The sequence below is a fragment of the Cetorhinus maximus genome, chromosome 21, assembly GCF_964194155.1.
Source record: "Cetorhinus maximus chromosome 21, sCetMax3.hap1.1, whole genome shotgun sequence".
NCBI lineage: Eukaryota > Metazoa > Chordata > Chondrichthyes > Lamniformes > Cetorhinidae > Cetorhinus > Cetorhinus maximus.
In genome coordinates, this window is record NC_135899.1 from 23,861,706 (window position 1) to 23,884,850 (window position 23,145).

Sequence of the window (23,145 nt, forward strand, 5' to 3'; positions counted from 1 at the left end):
TCTTAAATGGGAGATCCCTTATTTTTAAACTGTATCCCCTAGTTCTCAACTCTCCCACAAGGAGAAACATCCTCTCAACATCCACCCTGTCAGGTCCCCTCAGGATCGGTTATGTTTGAATAAGTTTGCCTCTCATTCTTCTAAACTCCAATGGATACAGGCCCAGCCTGCCCAACCTTTCCTCATAAGATAACCCTCCCCCATCCCAGGGAGTCAGTCAAGCGAGCCTTCTCTGCACTGTTTCTGATGCAAGTATGTCCTTTCTTAAATAAGGAGGCTAAAACTGTGCACAGTACTCCAGAGATGGTCTCACCAATGCCCTGTGCAGCTGTAGCAAAACATCCTTAGTTTTATATTCCATTCCCCTGGCAACAACAACATTTGATTCGTCTTCCTAATGGCTTGCTGTACCTGCATACTAACTTTTTGTGATTGTGAGTATTGCTACAATTGTACAGGGTTTTGGTGATCCACATCTGGAGGACTTTGTGCAGTTTTGGACTCAATATTTAAGAAAGGATTTATTTGCGTTGGAGGTGGTCCAGCGAAGGTTCACTAAATTGGTCCCTGGGGTGAGGGGGTTGTCCTATGATGAGGGGCTGAGTAAATTGGGCTTATATTCTCTGGGGTTCAGAAGAATGAGAGGCGATCTCTTTGAAACCTACAAAATTCTGAATGGGCTTGATAGGGTGGACACAGACTGGTTTGGGGATCTAGAACACGGGCACAGTCTCAGGATGAGGGGCCAATCATTTAGGACTGAGACGAGAAGAAATTTCTTCACTCATAGGAATTCTCTACCCCAGGAGGTTGTGGATGCTCCATTGTTTAAGGCTGGAATGGACAAATTTTAGGTCTCTCAGGGAATTAAGGGATATGGGGATTGGGCGGGAAAGTAGGGCTGAAGCCCAAGGTCAGTCACGATCGTATTGAATGGTGGAGCAGGCACCACAGGCCCTATGGCCTACTCCTGCTCATATTTCTTGTATTCATGTGGTTCTTGTGCATGTATGTCTGTTTGTGTGGATGTATGTGCATGAGGGTGAGGATGCTTTTCTGGGTAACAGCATGAATGCACTGAAGAAAGGTCATACAGACTCAAAACGTTAACTCTGTTTCTCTCTCCACAGATGCTGTCAGACCTGCTGAGTTTTTCCAGCATTTTCTGTTTTTATTTCAGATTTCCAGCATCCACAATATTTTTGCTTTTATTATAGTCTAAATTTGTGTGTGTGTGAAAGAGAGAGTGTGTGTGTATGAGAGTGTGTGTATGTGTGAGTGTGTTTGTGAGGTGCATTTGAGTGTGTGTGTGTCTGTTTATGTGTGTGAGTGAGTGTCTGAGTGAGTGTGTGTGCCTCTTTATGTGTGTGAGTGTCTGTTTGTGTGTGTGAGTCTGTGAATGAGTGTGTGTGATTGTTTATGTGTGTGAGTGTGTGTGTGTGCCTGTTTATGTGTGTGAGTGAGTGTCTGTGAGTGTGTGTGTGCCTCTTTATGTGTGTGAGTGTCTGAGTGTGTGTGTGTGCCTGTTTATGTGTGTGTGAGTGTGTGTGACTGTTTATGTGTGTGTGAGTGTCTGTGAGTGTGTGTGTGCCTGTTTATGTGTGTGTGTGTGTGTGACTGTTTATGTGTGTGAGTGAGTGTTTGTGAGTGAGTGTGTGTGACTGTTTATGTGTGTGTGAGTGTTTGTGAGTGAGTGTGTGTGACTGTTTATGTGTGTGAGTGAGTGTCTGTGAGTGAGTGTGTGTGCCTGTTTATGTGTGTCTGTGAGTGAGTGTGTGTGCCTGTTTATGTGTGTGAGTGAGTGTCTGTGAGTGTGTGTGCGCCTGTTTATGTGTGTGTGTGTCTGTGAGTGTGTGTGTGCCTGTTTATGTGTGTGTGAGTGTCTGTGAGTGAGTGTGTGTGCCTGTGAGTGTGTGCGAATGTGAGTGTGAGAGAGCGTGTGTGTGTGAGAATTTGGCTGCTGTAGTGACATCACCAAGCTTGCTGACTGCAGTAAGATGGAGCTTGCTGCTGCTGCTGATGCTGCTGCTGTTGCTGTTGTTACTATGACAGAGCTTCAGCGCCTGGGAGCGAGGACGATGTGTCGGGGGCTCTGAGCATCTTTAAAAGGACGGGGGCCAAACGCGACTTGTCAGCAGCGAATAATGATGGCACGGAGCCGGAGCAGCCTCTTGCTCCTTGCGCTGATCCTTCTCCCTCTCTCCGCAGGCAGCAAGCAGACCCTGTACATCGGAGCTCTGTTCCCCATGAGCGGTGGCTGGCCGGGTGGCCAGGCTTGTCTTCCAGCTGCTCAGATGGCCCTCCGCGATGTCAACAACCGCTCAGACATTCTTCGGGACTACGAGTTGCAACTGATCTACCATGACAGCAAGGTATCTTGGATGGGAGAGGGGAGGGGAGTGGAGGGGAAGGGCTGCTTTTAAAACACAACCCTTGTTCCTTCAAGAACCATCCCTGTGTCAGAAGATAAGAGATTTCCATGTGTTTTTGGGGGTGACAGTGCAGCCGATTTATTTATTTATTTTTGCAGCCGGCGGGGAACATCTGAAATGCAAAAGCCACAAACAAGTTTTTAATGGTCTGGATTTCGGTGTTACTGCTGATTTCACTGGCGCTTCTTACAGGGTCGGTTTCACCTGCTAGATAACCCCCCACACCACCCCCCCCCCCGCCCCCACCCACCCCACACACACACACACACACACACACACTCTCTCACACACACACACTCACTCTCAGGGAGGAACATGCAATGAGATTAAGCAGAGTTGGTTGAGCAGAATTGGTGTTCTCTTTGTGAGGAGAATTTATAATCGCGTTGCATTGTGATTGGAGCTGCTTGGAATGGATGTTGGCAGCGAGATCTTTGGGGAGACAGTTACTATGATTAAATCTCTCTCTCTCTCTCTCGGTCCCTCTTTTCCTCTTTCCCTGCTGTCTCTTATTCTTGGTGCCTGTCTGCCCTCTCTCTCTCTCTCTTTCTGTCGCTGTCTCCCGGTGTCTCCCTCTCTCGCTCTGTCTCTTTCTGGTTCTCTGCCTCACTTTCTATATGTCTCACTTTCTCCTCTCTTCCCCTCTGCCTCTGTGTTTCTCTGTTGCTCTTTTCCTTCTGTTCCTCTCTCTATTTCTCTATCTCTTTCCTCACCCTGTCTCTGTCTCTGTTTCTGTCTTTCACTGTCTCTGCCTTTTTTCTCTCTCTATCTCTCCCTCTGTCTGTCTCTCTGTCACTCCCTCTGTCTGTCTCTCTGTCACTCCCTCTGTCTCACTCTCTCTCTCCGACCCCTGACTCTTCTTCTGTCTCACTTTCTCTGACTCTCTCTTTCTCTCTCTGCCTCTCTCACTCTGTCTCTCTCTCTCTGACTCTCTCTCTCTGACACTCTCTCTCCCCCTCTGTCTCTCTCTCTCTGACTCTCTCTCCCTCTCTCTCTGACTCTCTCCTTCCATCTCCATCTCTGTTGCTCCCTGTCTCACTTGCTCTCTAACTCTCTCTCCCTCTGTCTCTCGCTGTTTCCCCCATCTCTCTCTGACTCTCTCTCCCTCTGTCTCTCTGACTCTCTCTCCCTCTGTCTCTCACCGTTGTTTCCCCATCTCTCTCTCCCTCTGTCTCTCTCCCTCTCTCTCTGACTCTCTCTCCCTCTGTCTCTCTCCCTCTGTCTCTCTGACTCTCACTCCCTCTGACTCTCGCTCCCTCTGTTTCCCTCTCAAACTCTCCCTCCATCTCTCTCTGTCACTCCCTTTGTCTCTCTCTCTCTCTCTCTCTCTCCCTGACCCTCTTCCCATGTCTCTCTGTTGCTCCCTCTCTCTCTGTCTCTCTCTGACTCTCCCCCCCACCTCTCTCCCCCCTCTCTCTCTCTCTCTCCGTCACTGACTCTTTCTGCCTCTGTCTCTCTCTTGTGTGTCTGTTTTCTCTCTCGGCCTTTCTTTGTGTCTCCGTCTCTCTCAGGTTCTCTGTCCCTGCCTCTCTCCGATGTGCTGGCAGCCTGAGAGTCGGCTTCACCCTCCTCGACACACTCATTGCTTATCGACAGCACAGTCATCGCACAAAACAGGGGCTTTCTCAGTGCTCGCTTCCAGCCTCACTGAACAAGACTGAAAGCTGAGAATCTCTAAACTAGCACAGTGCTATCAGTCTGAATGGATTAAATCTTGCCTGGGAGGAGGGAGCAGGGGGAATGGTTTACAAATGCCCCCCCTCCCGCATTTATTACTACAGAAGCAAATTAAACTTCATTAAAATACAATGCATCCTGAGAGAGAGAGAGACAGAGAATATTCGTGTGGGTATGGAAGCAGCTGAATGAACCATGCATGGCTCTGACTGTAAAGGTTGCCCTCTATCATTGTGCATTAATCTGTCACTCAGCCATGGTTCCTTCCTCCAGATTTAACTCCATGGATGCTGCATCGCTAGGCAGCGTGGTCCGAATCCATTACATCTATGTTCCTCCTCCCCAGCCCTTTTCTAAAATTTATTCTTTCATGGGATATGGGCTTCACTGGCAAGACCAGCATTTGTTGCCCATCCCTAATTGCCCTCGAGCCGATTGGCTTGCTAGACCATTTCAGAGGACACTCATGAGTCAACCACATTACTGTGGGTCTGGAGTCACATGTAGGCCAGACCAGGTAAGGACCAGGAGGGCAGATTTCCTTCCCTAAAGGGACACTAGTGAACCAGATGGGTTTTTATGACAATCAATGATAGTTTCATGGTTGCCGTTACTGAGACTCGCTTTATATTCCAGATTTTATTAACTGAATTTAAATTCCACCAGCTGCCCTGGTGGGATTTGAACCCATGACCCCAGAGCATCAGCCTGGGCCTCTGGATTACTATTCCCTTCTGCTGCTCTTAAAGGCACAGGGCATCTCAATGACAGGAAAGATGGCTAGATAGATGGTGGTAGGTGGTGGTGTAGTGGTTATGTCACTGAAGTGGTAATCCAGAGGCCCAGGCTAATGCTCTGGGGACGTGAGTTTAAATCCCACTAGGGCAGCTGGTGGAATTTAAATTCAATTAATAAATCTGGAATTGAGAGTGAATCTCATGGAAACTATCATAAATTGTCATAAAAACCCACCTGGTTCACTAATGTCCCTTTAGGGAAGGAAACCTGCCATCCTTACCTGGTCTGTCCTACATGTGACTCCAGACCCGCAGCAATGTGGTTGACTCTTAACTGCTCTCAGTTCAAGGACAATTAGGGATAGACAACAAATGCTGGCCTTGCCAGCGATGCCCACATCCCATGAAAGAATAAAAAAACACTCAAAGTTTATTTTAGCGCTGGAGAATTATGGTTGGGGTATCGTTGCATGGGGCCCTGAGGGGATCCAGTGAAAGGGCCCTCCCCACCCCAGCTGATCCCTGATCACTGTTTTTCAATACACCCCAGAGGCCTGAGCACAACATCTAGGCGGACACTCCCAGCACAGTACTGAGGGAGCCCTGGCCTGTCGGAGCTGCCCTCTTTCAGATGAGATATAGAGTCGAGACCCCCCCCACTCTGCCCTCTCAAATGGAAATAAAAGTTCTCATGGCTACCTACTTCAAAGAAGAGCAGTACATTATCTGCCGTGACCTGATGAATATTTGTCCCTCAGCTAAAAGCTAAAAAGAGATTATTTGATAAATTTTCTATGGCTTCTTGTGCTGAAGTAGACTGGATTTAGATGTAGCATCAGGGCTCTGTAAATTGCCAAATAATTTATATAGCACCTTTTCACGACCTTAGGTTGTCCTGAAGTGTCTCAGTCAATGACATACTTTTTGAAGAGCACTCACTGTCGTGAGGTAGGAAAAGTGGCGGCCAATTTTCATCCAGCTAACCTCCACAGGCTGCAGTGTGATCATTGGCAGATCATGTTTTTAGTGATGTTTGGTTGAGGGATAAACAATAACCAGGGTTCGGGGGAGAGCTCCCTTGGTCCTCCTCACCATAGCGCCATGGAATCTTTTATGCCCACCTGATTGGGCACAATGGCCTGGGTTCCATATTCACCTGGTGGGGGCGGGGGAAGGAGCTGCGGGGTGTTGTGTGTCGGGGGGGTGTCAGCTTGGGGCTTATGCTCAAGTTTCTGAAGTGTGGCTCAAACTATAGAGAGGTGGTGTATTGTGTGTTGAGGGCCTGTTCCTCAGTGTGACAGTAGAGCGAGGGGGAGTATGTCACCCACACACCCTGCTTTTAAATGCACGATTTGCGGAGGTTCCTGTCACATCGCGATCAATCCATCACTGCCACGGATTAATTTGCGGTTGCTCTTTTCAAAATGGATTTCTCCAAAACGGCATGCCTTTCTCATCATGAAGGACAGGTGGCTAAATCAACCGTGCGAATAACAGCTTCAGGTGTGCCTACCTCTGCTCCTACCTCAGCGCATTGGCAGCTGAAACCCTCATCCACGCCCCCGTTACCTCTAGACTCGACTATCCCAACCCACACATGGCTCGTCTCCCATATGCTACTCTCAGTAAACTAGAGGTCATCCAAAACTCTGTTGCGAGTATCCTTAACTCGCATCAAGTCCCATCCCCCTACCACCGCCCCCACCTCCCCAACCCACCCCACCCCACCAACGCCCCCACCTGGGCTCACTGACATAAATTGACTTCCAGTTAAGCAACGCCTCAATTTTAAAATTCTCATCCCTGTTTTCAATGGCCTCTCCCATCCCTATCTCTGCCGTCTCCTCCAGCCCCATGACCTTCCGAGATCTCTGCGCACATGGCCTCTTGAATATCCACAATTTTATTGGCACCCATCATCAATGGCTCATCTGCTCACGTCCTAAACCCCTCAACTCTGCAATTTCCTCCCTCAACGTCTCCATCTCTTCTTCCTCCTTTGAGACACTCCTTAAAAGCATCCCCTTTGACCGAGCTTTGGCTCGTCTGCCCTGCTATCTCCTCACTTGGCTCGGTGTCAAATCTTGTTTGGTGATCACTTCCGTGAAGTCCATGGTACGCTTTCCAACATTAACGTGCTGCATTAATGCAAGCGGTTACTGTTATAAATACAGGCCGGCTCAATCAGCCCACCTACAGAATGATTAATTCCCAAGCACTATCTTAATCTGAATAACCAATGTTATCTGGCGGGGCTTTTTTTGTAAACTAAACAATAGTCAGCAATTCTGCGCACCCACCTGAGATTGCAATGGGACATCGGTTTAATCTGAAAGGCTCACCTCCTTAAGTACTCCACAGGGATTGTGGGCTGAGATTTTCATCTTGGTGTGGGGGAGTGTGGATCGGAGCTCGTGATCTTCCGGCTCAGAGGATCATGGGAACATAGGATTTAGGAGCAGGAGTAGGCCATTCGGCCCTTCGAGCCTGCTCTGCCATTTAACGAGATCATGCCTGATATGCTTGTGGTCTCAACTCCCACTTTGCCGTCTGCCCCCCCCCCCCCCCCCCCCCGTACTCTTGACTCCCTTGTCTGTCAAAAAGCTGTCCGACTCAGCCATGAATATTTTCAGTGACCCAGCCTCCACTGCTCTCTGAGGAAGAGGATTCCACACAATAATGGCCCTCTGAGAGAAAGAATTTCTCCTCATCTCCGTCTCTTATTTTAAACGGTGTTCCCTAGTTCTAGCCTCTCCCACAAATGGAAACATCCTCCCGGTAATCCACCCTCGGGATCTTATATGTTTCAATAAGATCACCTCTCATTCTTCTAAACTCCATTGGGTATAGGTCCAACCTGGTCAACCTTTCTTCATAGGATAAGCCCCTCATCCCGGGAATGAGTCAAGTGAACCTTCTCTGAACTACTTCTAACACGGCCAAATCTTTTTTTCCAAGTAAAGAGACAAAACTGTGCACAAAGTCCAAAGTGTTACATAGTGAGTTACATCTTAGGGGTGAGGAGTTGATTAGACAAGAATGATCGGTCACAGAAATTACTGCTGTAGGAGGCAGGACAGGCTAATCATCGCCTCAGATGCAGCCCAACAATGTGTGAAGGGATTGGGATCCCATCACTCACTATCCTGTAGTATACTTAGGCCAGAAAACAGACTGAAGGAAAGGGGGGCGTTTGTTCTCAATGTGAATGGTTCCTGTGAATGCGAAATGGTATGTGGGTGTGTAAATCCCCTTCATTGGAACGACAAGTCACAACTGGTGCATTCTAATCTGACAATAATCAGATTGAGATCAGAAGGGGCTGGTTTTTTGATAATTTTAATTCTGCAGTTGGACTCACATAATACATATCACACTAGATAGAGAGGTGTAATACATATCACACCAGGTACAGAGAACTATAATACATATCACCCTGGGTATAGAGAACTGTAATGCATATCACCCTGGGTACAGAGAACTGTAATGCATTTTGCACCAAGTACAGAGAACTGTAACACATATCACCTGGTTACAGGGAACTGTAATGCATATCACATCAGGTACAGAGAGCTGCAATGCATATCACACCAGGTACAGAGAGCTGTAATACATATCACACCAGGTACAGATAACTGTAATACACATCACACTAGGTACAGAGAACTGTAATGCACATCACACTGGGTACAGACACTGTAATATACATCATACCAGTTACAGAGTTGCAATACACATCACACCGGGTACAGAGAGCTGTAATACCATATCACACTCCGTACACAGAGCTGTATTACATATCACACTGGGTTTAGGGAGCTGTATTATATATCACACTGGGTACACAGGGCTGTAATACATATCACAACAGGTACAGAGAGCTGTAATACATATCTCTCTCGGTGCACAGAGCTGTATTACATATCACACAGGGTACAGAGAGCTGTATTACATATCACAGCAGGTATAGAGAGCTGTAATACATATCACACTCGGTACACAGAGCTGTATTACATATCACACTGGGTACAAAGAGCTGTATTACACATCACACTCGGTACACAGAGCTGTATTACATATCACACTGGGTACAGAGAGCTATATTACATATCACACCGTATACAGAGAGCTGTATTACAAATGACAGCAAGTATAGAGAGCTGTAATACATATCACAACAGGTACAAGAGCTGTAATTCATATCACATTGGTACAGAGAACTGTAATACACATCAGACCAGGTACAGAGAGCTGTAATACTTATTAGATTGGTACAGAGAGCTGTAATACACATCACACTGGGTACAGGGAACTGTAATACACATCAGGCCAGGTACAGAGAGCTGTAATACACATCACTCCGGGTACAGAGAACTGTAATACATATCACACTGGGTACAGGGAACTGTAATACACATCACTCCGGGTACAGAGAGCTGTAATACACATCACACTGGGTACAGAGAACTGTAATACATATCACACTGGGTACAGGGAACTGTAATACACATCACTCCGGGTACAGAGAGCTGTAATACATATCACACTGGGTACAGAGAACTGCAATATACATCACAGCAGGTACAGAGAGCTGAAAGACACACTGGGTGCAGAATGAAAATGTAAACATTGCCATGAATATTGTATGGTGGTCCCAGTGGGTTTTATTACTTTACATATTGGACAACTGCAATGGATCCACTCACAGCATCAATCAACTCACATCGCGGACTGCTGAGCTCCAGTGCCCTGTATTTCAACAATTCTCCACAATGAGTTTTTTTATCCTTTCGCGGGATGTGGACCATTTATTGTCCATCCCTCACTGCCCTTGAGAAGGTGATGATGAGCTGCCTCCTTGAACCGCTGCAGTGCTGTTAGGGAGGGAGTGCCAGGATTTTGATCTCATGACATAGCAATAATAGTAATAATAGCAATAATAGTAAAATAGAATTTCAGTTCAATTCTCCCTATAAAGATGATGAGCAGTTGTCAGTGTCTGCTGAGGGACATTGAGAATTTAAACATCAAATAGGTTTAAAAACAAGAATTTGGTTTCCTTCTTAAAACTTAACGTTTCTTCTAGAATGTCCCATAAAACACTCCCAGGACAGGTACAGCACGGGTAAGATATGGAGTAAAGCTCCCTCTACACTGTCCACATCAAACACTCCCAGGACAGGTACAGCACGGGTAAGATACGGAGTAAAGCTCCCTCTACACTGTCCGCATCAAACACTCCCAGGACAGGTACAGCACGGGGTTAGATACAGAGTAAAGTTGCCTCTACACTGTCCCATCAAACACTCCCAGGGCAGGTACAGCTTGGGGTTAGATACAGAGTAAAGCTCCCTCTACACTCTCCCATCAAACACTCCCAGGACAGGTACAGCTTGGGGTTAGATACAGAGTAAAGCTCCCTCTACACTGTCCCATTAAAAATACTCCCAGGGCCGGTACATCTAGTGTAAAAAGGCTGTACTCGATTCCAAAGACATTTTGGCACAGATCAAGTTTCTTCCTGACTTTTAAGGTCACCACTGTAAATTTCCCCTCCAAGCCACGAATCATCCTGTCTTGGAATTGCTGTATATACTTGTGTAAAAGTCGAGATTTTGAGATCAGAATTTTAGGCAAAAGTTAGGGGGTCGACATTTCCAGGAGTAATAGTTTGAGGAGTTGAAATCCACGCCGGTTCTTGTGAGCTGCCGATAACTGCGCTGTCTCAGCACTAGCCAGCCATTGTCCTGAACTCAGCATAAATGAGAAAAGAGCAATTGTAAAATAGACTCACTGGACTGTTCCTCCAAAACCGCTCCCCAAAACTGACACAAGGAATATGAAAACTAAGGGATTCGGGGACCAAAAGGTCAGAGTTCAACTCAGGCGTGCGATACACGAAAAACTAAGGATTTAGGGAGGGGACCGTTACCTGGGTATTTACATTGTGTCGCGGTTCCTTCACTGTAGCTGTGTCAAATTCCTGGAACTACCTTCCATATGAGCATGGTGGGGGTGTACCTACACCACATGGACTGCAGTAGCTCGAGAAGGCAGTTCCCCACCACCTTCTCAAGGGCAACTAAAGATGGGCAATAAAATGGTGGCCTGGCTATTGATGCTCACATCCTGTGAATGAATAGCAAAAGGTTAATGAGAAGCAGGGGAAGTGATCTATTGACTGCTTCCCCAGGCCCAGTCCGGAGAGCCTACTCTTCATTTCTGAATGCTTCAGATACAAGCTCGTTGGTCCCTCCAGCCTTAGTGCAGTACAATTGTACATATTAGCTGGCACTACCTTTCTGATATTCATAGACCGATGAAACATTTCTGCCAGGACATCAAAATGAAGATAAACAGATGTCAAATCTAATAAGGAAAATCCCTCCTGTCAAGGGTTCTGACAATGAAACACTTTTATCTAACACTTCGCATTTACGCAGGCAGCCTCTTCCCAGGGGAGAGGTATAACCTCCGGAGTGATCCCTTCCTATATCTCAGGCAGTCTGTAAATAGGATCAACCCTCTCATCCATCTCTCCCTCCATTCACAGTCAGACGCATGTTCCCAGTGGAGGGGATTAACCCTCTCACCCACCTCTCCCTCCATTCACAGTCAGACACTGGGCAGCCTGTTCCCAGTGGAGGGGGATTAACCCTCTCACCCACCTCTCCCCTATCCACAGTCAGACACTGGGCAGCCTGTTCCCAGTGGAGGGGGATTAACCTCTCACCCACCTCTCCCCTATTCACAGTCAGACACTGGGCAGCCTGTTCCCAGTGGAGGGGATTAACCTCTCACTCACCTCTCCCTCCATTCACAGTCAGGCACTGGGCAGCCTGTTCCCTGTGGAGGGGATTAACCCTCTCACCCACCTCTCCCCTATCCACAGTCAGACACTGGGCAGCCTGTTCCCAGTGGAGGGGGATTAACCCTCTCACTCACCTCTCTCGATTCACAGTCAGGCACTGGGCAGCCTGTTTCCAGTGGAGAGGCTTAACCCTCTCACTCACCTCTCTCGATTCACAGTCAGACACTGGGCAGCCTGTTCCCAGTAGAGGGGATTAACCCTCTCACCCACCTCTCCCTCCATTCGCAGTCAGACACTGGGCATCATGTTCCCAGTGGAGGGGATTAACCCTCTCACCCACCTCTCTCCCATCCACAGTCAGGCACTGGGCAGCCTGTTCCCAGTGGAGGGGGATAAACCCTCTTCCTCACCTCTCCCCCATTTACAATCGGGTAATATAAATATACCAAAAAGGAATATAGACCAACCGGTTTGACCTAAAGGTACGGTGACCGGTTTGGGTGTGGGGAGAGTTGGGGTGGTGGGTGGTGTTACACAACCTGATAAGACCATTTCAATCCATCAGGCTTGTCCTGACCTACAGCTGAGACTCTCCCCCACTGTGCGACTGACACTCAGCCTCTGCTTCCCCCTCCAAATAGCCACTTGGCTGGATGCTGAAATCAGATGATACAAACCCTGGAAAAAGAGGCCAGCTCCTTGCCATCTGCTCTTTATTTCTCCTCATTGCAGCAAAACCTCCTTCTTCAGCGATTCAGGTCAGCTTAATAATCGCAGTCTGTTGTCACTTGGGTCTGTTTTAAACAGGCCCTCTGGGCAGCCGCTAACACAATGATATGGCAATTTATGTCAGCACTGTTAATGTGGAGAGTTTTCCCCGGCGCTTCACGAGCCTGAGTTTGCTAGGCTATGGGGAGCGATCAGGCAAGCGGAACTAATTGAATAGCTCCTTCAAAGAGCTGGCACGGACACGATGGGCTGAATGACTTCATTCTGTATCATTCCATGAACATATTCCTCCAGCCTGTCCCTGCTCTGCTGATCGCCATGTGTGTCAGCAAAGTTACAGAGGCGCAGCACCAAGTTCAGACAAAATCCCCATTTCTGATGGGCAGAGTTTTGCGGGCGTCGCCACCTCTGGCTGCCCCGCCACCCTTTGATGCTCCAAGGGGCGCTAATTGGCAGGAGGCAGGCTTTCTGCCCCTTACTCAGGTGAAAATCCCACCCGAGAGAGCTGCGGTCGTACCAGCAGCGCCACCAGGAGCAGTGGCCACTGCCGGGACAACAAGTGGTCCCTGGATTATAAACCCTGGTGCCCAGGTTGGGGCTAAGCGTCTCGCAGCGGAGATGGGAGGGGTGGCCTGGGGGTGCTGGGCAGTGTGGGGTGGGGGAGGGAGTTCATGATGGTAAGGCCAGGTAGGGAGGGAGAACCTGCGTGGGTAGGGGGAGACCTTGGAGCGGCGGCGCTGATGCCGGGGGTCAGTAATGGAGGTCACACCCCCCACCTCCCCACCTCACCTCCACCTGAGGCCTAAGCACAGTGATCGGCTTGGCTTCCCCCCGCCACTGAGCTTCACCCGCCAGCCAGGGAATCGTGTCTGGATGGGCCACTTAAGGGCCTCAACTGGGAAAAGGACAGGCAGGCCTCCCCCAAGCCCATCCTCCATAAATTTGCAGACAGGTCGTGGGCGGAGGGAAGGTAGGTAGGGGGGAAAGCAGGGGGGAAATGGGGGAAGGCGGGGGTAGGACAGGGAGAAGGCAGAGGGAAGGGGAGTGAAGGTGGAGGAAGGGGGGTGAAGGTGGGGGGAAAGTGCGAGAAAAGGGGGTGAAGGTGGGGGGAAGGGGGATTGAAGGTGGGGGGAAGGGGGGGTTGAAGGGTGGAAGGGGGCTATTGAAGGTGGGGGGAAGGCAAAAGAAGGGGGAATGAAGGTGGGGGGAATGTGGGGGGAGGGGGAAAGGGGTGGGGGTAAGGGGGGTGAAGGTGGGGGTAAGGGGGGTGAAAGAGGGGTGAAGGTCAGGGGGAAGTTCGGTGAAGGTGGGGGGAAGGCAAGGTGAAGGGGAATGAGGGTGGGGGTAAGGGGGTTGAAAGGGGGTGAAGGTGGGGGGACGGGCAGTGAAGGTGGGGGGAAGGGCAGTGAAGGTGGGGTGAAAGCAGGGTGAAGGGGTAAAGGCATAAGAAGGGCATGTGAAGGTGGGGGGAAGGCGGGGGAATGGGGGAATAGGGGTGAGGGGAAGGGGGTGTGAAGGTGTGGGGAAGGCAGGGGGAAGGGGGGTAAAGGTGGTGGAAAGTGGGGGAAGGCGGGAGGAAGATGGTGGGAGAACGGGGGGAGGTGACTGAAAGTGCGGGGAAGCGGGGTAAAGGCGGGGCAAATTGAGGGGGAAGGAGGTAAAGGTGGTGGAAAGGGAGGGAAGGAGGGGGAAGATGGTGGGAGGACTGCTGGAAGGCAGGATGGGAAGGCAGGGGAAAGGAGGGGAAAGGGGGAAAGCGTGGGGGAAGAGGGGAAAGGTGGGGGTGTAGGCGGTGGAAGTGTTGGGGGGCATGCGGCACAACCTGGAGAATCTTACAGGCCCTCACGGCACATCACTGAGGGGGGTGGAATCATGAAACTCTGCCCAACATGTTCCCCACGGGAGATTCTTGCGAGCCTTTGCAAAGATGGGACTTTAATGGAATAATCTCCACTTGCCTGGATGAGTGCAGCTCCAACAACACCCAAGAAGCTTGACATTGTCCAGGACAAAGCAGCCCACTTGATCAGCACCACATCCACCACCTTCAACACTCACTCCCAGTGCACAGTAGCAGCAGTGTGTCCCATCAACAAGATGCACTGCAGCAACTCACCAAGGCCCTTTAGGCGGCACCTTCCAAACCCATGACCTCTACCACCTAGAAGGACAAGAGCAGCAAGCACGTATAAACACAACCACCTCCAAGTCAAACGCCATCCTGACTTTTATTTTTATTATTTATTCACGGGATGTGGGCTTTGCTGGCTGGGTAGGTATTTATTGCCCATCCCTAGTTGCCCTTGAGGAGGTGGTGGTGAGCTGCCTTCTTGAGCCGCTGCAGTCCCTGTGGTGTAGGTACATCCACAGCGCTGTTAGGGAGGGAGTTCCAGGATTTTGACCCAGCGACAGTGAAGGAACGGCGATATATTTCCAAGTCAGGATGGTGAGTGACTTGGAGGGGAACTTCCAGGTGGTGGTGTCCCCATGTATCTGCTGCCCTTGTTCTTCTAGATCGTAGTGGTCGTGTGTTTGGAAGGTGCTGTCTAAGGAGCCATGGTGAATTGGCCATAATAAATGCTGGCCTTGCAATCAACACCTGCAACCTGGGAATAATTTCTGTCAAAGTTTGCTAGTGACTCCATTTCTCCAATGTTCCCCCTGGGATTGTTAGCCGAGATCTTAATGTTCAAGTCTCTGGAGTGGGGGATGTTGAACCCACAACTTTCTGACTCTGAGGCAGGAGCCAGACACACACTATCAAGCTAACTTGACACAAAGATCGAACTGGGTACGTTCCTGGTCCATGTGGCCAGAGTACCGACTGAGAAACTTTAATAAACCATGTGGATGGGATGGTGAGGGGCTTTCCACAGTGTGAGCGCACTGTGGTGAACAGACTGGAGATGGTGAGGGGCTTTCCACAGTGTGAGCGCACTGTGGTGAACTGACTAGAGATGGTGAGGGGCTTTCCACAGTGTGAGCGCGCTGTGGTGAACAGACTGGAGATGGTGAGGGGCTTTCCACAGTGTGAGTGCACTGTGGTGAACTGACTGGAGATGGGGAGGGGCTTTCCACAGTGTGAGCGCACTGTGGTGAACAGACTGGAGATGGGGAAGGGCTTTCCACAGTGTGAGCGCACTGTGGTGAACAGACTGGAGATGGAGAAGGGCTTTCCACAGTGTGAGCTTACTGTGGTGAACAGACTGGAGATGGTGAGGGGCTTTCCACAGTGTGAGCGCACTGTGGTGAACAGACTGGAGATGGAGAAGGGCTTTCCACAGTGTGAGCGCACTGTGGTGAACAGACTGGAGATGGAGAAGGGCTTTCTACAGTGTGAGCGCACTGTGGTGAACAGACTGGAGATGGGGAAGGCTTTCCACAGTGTGAGCGCACTGTGGTGAACAGACTGGAGATGGAGAAGGGCTTTCCACAGTGTGAGCTCACTGTGGTGAACTGACTAGAGATGGTGAGGGGCTTTCCACAGTGTGAGCGCGCTGTGGTGAACAGACTGGAGATGGTGAGGGGCTTTCCACATTGTGAGCGCACTGTGGTGAACTGACTAGAGATGGGGAAGGGCTTTCCACAGTGTGAGCGCACTGTGGTGAACAGACTGGAGATGGGGAAGGGCTTTCCACAGTGTGAGCTCACTGTGGTGAACTGACTAGAGATGGGGAAGGGCTTTCCACAGTGTGAGCGCACTGTGGTGAACAGACTGGAGATGGAGAAGGGCTTTCCACAGTGTGAGCGCACTGTGGTGAACAGACTGGAGATGGGGAAGGGCTTTCCACAGTGTGAGCGCACGGTGAACAGACTGGAGATGGAGAAGGGCTTTCCACAGTGTGAGCTCACTGTGGTGAACTGACTGGAGTTGGAGATGGGCTTTCCACAGTGTGAGCGCACTGTGGTGAACAGACTGGAGATGGAGAAGGGCTTTCTACAGTGTGAGCGCACTGTGGTGAACAGACTGGAGATGGGGAAGGCTTTCCACAGTGTGAGCGCACTGTGGTGAACAGACTGGAGATGGAGAAGGGCTTTCCACAGTGTGAGCTCACTGTGGTGAACTGACTAGAGATGGTGAGGGGCTTTCCACAGTGTGAGCGCGCTGTGGTGAACAGACTGGAGATGGTGAGGGGCTTTCCACAGTGTGAGCGCACTGTGGTGAACTGACTAGAGATGGGGAAGGGCTTTCCACAGTGTGAGTGCACTGTGGTGAACACACTGGAGATGGGGAAGGGCTTTCCACAGTGTGAGCTCACTGTGGTGAACAGACTGGAGATGGAGAAGGGTTTTCCACAGTGTGAGCTCACTGTGGTGAACAGACTGGAGATGGGGAAGGGCTTTCCACAGTGTGAGCGCACTGTGGTGAACAGACTGGAGATGGAGAAGGGTTTTCCACAGTGTGAGCTCACTGTGGTGAACAGACTGGAGATGGGGAAGGGCTTTCCACAGTGTGAGCGCACTGTGGTGAACTGACTGGAGATGGAGAAGGGCTTTCCACAGTGTGAGCTCACTGTGGTCAACAGACTGGGGATTGGGATGGGCTTTCCACAGTGTGAGCGCACTGTGGTGAACTGACTGGAGATGGAGAAGGGCTTTCTACAGTGTGAGCGCACTGTGGTGAACTGACTGGAGATGGAGAGGGGCTTTCCACAGTGTGAGCTCACTCTGGCGAACAGACTGGAGATGGGGAAGGGCTTTTCACAGTGTGAGCGCACTGTGGTGAACAGACTGGAGATGGTGGTGGGCTTTCCACAGCGTGAGCTCACTGTGGTGAACAGACTGGAGATGGAGAAGGGCTTTCCACAGTGTGAGCTCACTGTGGTGAACAGACTGGAGATGGTGAGGGGCTTTCCACAGTGTGAGCTCACTGTGGTGAACTGACTGGAGATGGAGAAGGGCTTTCCACAGTGTGAGCTCACTGTGGTGAACAGACTGGAGATGGGGAAGGGCTTTCCACTGTGTGAGCTCACTGTGGTGAACAGACTGGAGATGGAGATGGGCTTTCCACAGTGTGAGCGCACTGTGGTGAACAGACTAGAGATGGGGAAGGGCTTTCCACAGTGTGAGCTCACTGTGGTGAACAGACTGGAGATGGTGAGGGGCTTTCCACAGTGTGAGCTCACTGTGGTGAACTGACTGGAGATGGAGAAGGGCTTTCCACAGTGTGAGCTCACTGTGGTGAACAGACTGGAGATGGAGAAGGGCTTTCCACAGTGTGAGCGCACTGTGGTGAACAGACTGGAGATGGTGAGGGGCTTTCCACAGTGTGAGCTCACTGTGGTGAACAGACTGGAGATGGTGAGGGGCTTTCCACAGTGTGAGCTCACTGTGGTGAACTGACTGGAGATGGGGAAGGGCTTTCCACAGTGTGAGCTCACTGTGGTGAACAGACTGGAGATGGTGAGGGGCTTTCCACAGTGTGAGCGCACTGTGGTGAACAGACTGGAGATGGGGAAGGGCTTTCCACAGTGTGAGCTCACTGTGGTGAACTGACTGGAGATGGCCTTTGCAATGGGTGACCCACATGACAGTAATTTGTAGGGAATTGAGAGAAGCTGGTTTCGTTGGATCTTGACGTCACATTGAGCTGAAATATTAACAGGAAGGCCACGTAAGTGTACTTAGTGCATAAATAATTTAAAAAAAACATTAGTCCCCCTTCTGCCAGTTTAGCATGGGGAATAGAACTAGCATGTGCTTTGTCTGCCTCATATATCACCAGACACAGGAAAGCCTCCAAGCCCAAGTCACTGAATTTGGTGGGGGAATGAGGGATGTTATTTACACAGGCTTCCAGAAGGTATTGAACTGGGTTCCATACAAGAGACTGGACATCGAACTGAAGGCACATGGAATTGGGGTTCACCTATGAAGATGGTAGTGAGTTAGCCCGGAGATAGAAAGTAGGGACAATGGGTAGGTACTCAAATTGGCAGCAGGTGGTGTTCCTCCCACAATCCCCTCACCCCCATCCCTCCGCTCCCCTCCCCCACTCCGCTCCCCTCCCCCACTCCCCTCCCCCACTCCCTCCCTCCCTCCCTCCCTCTCCCCCGCACTACTCCAGCACCCTACACCCCAAACCAGAGATGCGTACTGAGGCCTCAGCTTTTCACCACATTTTAAAAATAAGTTAGACAGTGGGCCAGGTGTCTGAACTTGCGCACGACAGGAAGGTGGGTGGGAGAGTGAACTGTGTAGATGGGGGCAGCTAGCTGTAATGGGATGTTGACAGATAAACGGGCAAAGCTGCGGCAGGTGGAGTTTACTGGCGGGGGGATGGAAGTGTGAGGCCGTCCGCTTTGAAAGACAGATGAGAGTATTTTCTAAATGGTGAGAAGCGAGGAACTGTGAAGCTACTTGAGGGGCCTATGTAAGAAAATCACAGAGAGCAGATACAAAAATAAAATTAAAACGCCATGTGCAGGGTTAAGAGGCGAAGGCGGGGGAATGGCACGAGGTGAATTGCTCATTCGGAGAGCCACGATGGGCCGAGTGGCCTCCGTCTGCGCTGTAACAAATTCTGTGAATGGAATGCAGGCCTCTTACACCAGTCGCCAGGCCTTCCTGTTTTGAACCCAAGTGACGCACGGACGGCCCTTACACTGTGCACCGGACCCCTTTATTTTGCATTCAGCCGTGACTTGGGAACAGTCAGCACTTTGGGATTGGCCCTGGGGGTCTCCAGAGAGCGAACAGCAACCTCCGAGTTACTGCTGCGAACTGACCTCAGGGTTTGGGGGGGTTGGAGTCAAAAAGCTATTGGAGGTCAGGGGGTCAGGAGATGGGATCTCCAGAAAACATCCAACCAGAATTGGCAATCCTTCTACCACTGGCCTTTCAGATTTCGTTTTTTTTGGGCGGAGGCAACAGTAACAGGGTTTCTGAATCGTGGTTAATCCATCCTGAATGCAAAAGTTCTACCACCTCTCTCTGGATGAGCAGCTGAGCTCCTGCCTCACGTCAAGGCCTCAGGGCACTGTCAGCAGAACCGTAGGCCAGAATTTTCCAGCACCTGCCCCACCGCCCCTCTCGCTCCCCTCCCCCACCCTACGCCAGGTTCCCCTGCAGCAGGGCCAGCAAGCCATTGAAACCTCCATTCACGCCGGTGGGATCAGAAGAGGAGCTGGAAAATCCCAGCTGTAGAATCTTGCAGCACAGAAGGAGGCCATTCGGTCCTTCATGCTTCTGCCAGCTCTTAGAGAGAGACAGCTATCCAAGTGGACCCCACTCCAGCTCCCTGCCCTCTCCCCCGCTGCCCTGCAAATGACCCTCCCTTCAACTTTGAGCTGCACCCAGTCCTTCGAGATCGGGCTGTCAGTACCCACTCAGTTTTATGCTTGGGGTTACAAGGCCTGTACTGCTACAACAGCTTGCATTTGTGTTCTGCTAATATAGTAGAGGGTCTCGCAGTGCTCCGCAGGAACGTTATCAAATAAAATATATGACCGCGTCGCATAAAGAGATTTTGGGACAGGGCCGAAAGTTTGGTCAAGGGGGTGGCTTTCAGGGAGCGTCTTAAAGGAGGAAAGCAAGGTAGAGAGGTGGACAGGTTTCAGGAGAAAGCTCCAGAGCTTAGCGTCTGGTCTGCTCAAGTGGATCCTGAAGATTTGAGGTGGTGTCAAGTTGGCTCAAAGCCCAAGGTGAGCTGGTCAGTCATTGACTGGGCTGAAATTAGACAGTTTCCGAGTTAATTTTCCCTCAGTGGGTCTCTGACGTCAAACGCATTTCAGCAATTTGCAACAGGGTGGGAACAAAGGGCAGAATTTTATGTTCACCCACCGACCGTGAGGTTTTTCGACGGCCTGCCCACTGGACACCAGGCGAGGCCTAGGCCAGCCGGCCTGCTCTTGCCTCAGTTGAGGGCCTGAACCAATTATTCACCAGTTAAGGGCCGTTTCCCGCCCAGCTTCAATTTTCAGGCTGGCGGGAGGAGTTCAGGGGCAGATGGGGAAGCCTGAAAATTAACCCTGTTCAGGCCCCGGGTGGCGAGGCGGGGGTTGGGGGGGTTGGTGGGGGGGTGGTGCCTCCATCAGCAGCCTCATTTTAACAGCGGGCGTCCTCCCCCAACAAAATGTTTGACCCCTGCGAGGGCTCCCTCCCGCCCCCTTAACCTCTCCACTGACACCCCAACCCCCTCTGCCTAGTGCCCCAGACTTCACCTACCCTCACTGTCCTGAGACCGGCAAAACTTAGCTGGCCCTGACCTCCCGGGACTTACGCTTCGGGGATTGCATTCAGCCCCAGCCCTGTCCACTGCAGCTTCTGGCGCTGTAGAGACAAGATAGCTGCCGGGTCAATCAGATTATCCAGCAGCTCCCTGAGGCGGGACTACTTCCTGAGTCAGGGGTGGAAGTTCCGTCTCCAGCCAATTAACACTCACTGGATCATGCAGTGGCTGTGAGGCAACCAGTATAGGCCGGGACGTGTTTGCCGCCGACTCCGCGCTTGGCAGGGAAGGAAACTCGGCCATCCGAAATATCCAGGTCTAAAAGCCTCCTCAATTCCTCAATCCCCACCCCTGCAGTTTCCAATCTGTGTTGTTTATTTCTCTTCTGTGACCTGTCAAGTCTTTCAGTGGAGTGTTGACTGGCCCAATCTTCAGAGACAACAGTTTCCATAGCAACGCATGGAGGTTTGACATCTCCTTTGGTACTCGGTGCCAAAGCCTCTACTTCGCTCTGTGTCAGCCTGTTCCTGTTGCCAGTTTGTACAAGCGTTGTGCACCGTACCATCTTAGCTCTGAAAGCGCCGTAGCATTTGGGTTTCATGGCCCGGCTGTGGAGGAGGAAGAAAGACGTGGAGTTAAGCAGCACCTTTGACATTCTCGGGATGTCCCAAACTGCTTCGCATCCAATGCATTTACCTTAATGATACAACTCCAACATAGGCAAATGTGGCAACCAACTTGTACACAGCAAAGTCCCGCATCCCCGGAGAATTTCCCCAATATTAGGTTGAATATTGCATGAGATAGCTCAGGCCGAGCCTTACTGTAACACCTTGTTCGAAAAGCAGCACCTCGGACAGCATAGCACTCCTTCATTACTGCACTGGGAGTGTTAGCCTAGATCTCTGGGTGGGACTTGAATCTTTTGACTCAGGCGAGAGTGCCACCCACCAAGCCACGACGGTCATGTCTGTATTCTAAAGGGGCCGTGTCAAGGACGTTCAGTAATAGCTGGGGACTCGGGACACGATTTGAATGTTCTGCTAGCTGCTCTTGATGGAACAGAAGTAGGTGGTTCAGCACCTTGAGCATGTTCCACCATTCAGCTAGGTCAGTTAGAACTAGTGGATGTAGCGTGTTTGGATTTTCAGAAGGCGTTCGCTAAGGTGCCACGCGAGATACTGTTACACAAGGTTTGGGGTAATGTATTAGCCTGGATTAAGGATTGTTTAGCTTACAGAAAACTGAGAATTGGAATGAACTGGTCATTTTTGGGGACGGCAGTGTGTAACTAGCGGAGGCCATGAGGATCAGTGCTTGGGCCTCAGCTACTTACAATCTATAACAATGTCTTGGGATGAAGGGAGTGAGTGTAATATATCCAAATTTGTTGACGATACAATGCTAGGTGGGACAGTAAGCTGTGAGGAGAATGCCAAGAGGCTGCAACGGAGTATAGACTGGTTAAGCATGGTAGATGTGGAGTACAAGGCAGGGGATGGTGAAATTATCTACTTAGTTAGGGAACTTGGAAAAGCAGAATATTTTTCAAAAGGTGAGAGATTAGCATGGGTTCCAGAGGGATTTGGAGGTCCTTGTACACAAATCAGAGAAAGTTAGCATGCAGGCATAACAAGCCATTGGGAAGACAAATGCTAGGATAGTCTTTATTGCAAGGGGTTTGGAGTATTAGAGTAAGAAGGTCTTCAATTATATACAGCTTTTGATGAGATCATACCTGGAGTACAATGTACAGTTTTGGTCTTCTTACCTAAGGATGGATATATTTGCTTTAGAGGGGGTGCAATGAAGGGTCATAGACTGATACCTGGGATGAGAGGGTTGTCCTATGAGGAAAGATTGAGTAGGATGGGCCTACATTCTCTGGCGTTTAGAATGAAATGTATGAAGTTCTTAAAGGACTTGACAGTGTGTATATGTTTAGGGGGAGATGGTGCTGTAGTGATAATGTCACTGGACTAGTGATCCAGAGACCTAAGCCACTGTTCTTAGGACATGGGTTCAAATCCCACCACAGCAGTTGGTAGAATTTAAAAATTCAATTAATCTGGAATTGAAAAGCTGGCCTTGATAATAGTGACCATAAAAGAGTCATTGATTTAGGGAAGGAAATCCGCTGCCCTTACCTGGTCTGACCTACATGTGACTCCAGACCGACAGAAATGTGATTGACTCTTTACTGCCCTCCAAAATGGCCTAGCAAGCTACTCGGTTAAAGGGAAATTAGGGATGGGCAACAAAAGCTGGTCTTGCCAGTGATGCCCACCTTTCATGTCTCATGAAAGAATGAAAAAAAAAGGTCATTTCCCCTGGTTGGAGAATCTAGACTAGGGGTCATAATATCAGGATAAAGGGGCAGCCAATTTAGACTAGGGGTCTAAGGTGAGGAGAAACTTCTTCACTCAGAGGGTTGTGAATCTTCAGAACTCTCTACTCCAGAGAGCTGTGGTTGCTCAGTGGCTGGGTATATACAAGACAAGAGATCAACAGATTTTTGGACTCTGAAGGAATTAAGGGATATGACTAAAAGGCAGGAAGATGGAGTTGATTATGAAGTTCAGCCATGAT

The 23,145-nt window shown here is 50.1% G+C and overlaps 1 protein-coding gene across 1 annotated transcript in view; it reads left to right on the plus strand.

Annotated features, from left to right (window-relative positions):
* Nucleotides 1-1,962: 1,962 nt before the first annotated feature.
* Nucleotides 1,963-23,145, plus strand: part of LOC144695760 (gamma-aminobutyric acid type B receptor subunit 1-like) — an 84,574-nt gene continuing 63,391 nt past the window's right edge. The window contains 1 exon segment of the mRNA XM_078566733.1: nt 1,963-2,372. Coding sequence (XP_078422859.1) covers nt 2,145-2,372 — 228 coding nt within the window. The 5' untranslated portion in view covers nt 1,963-2,144.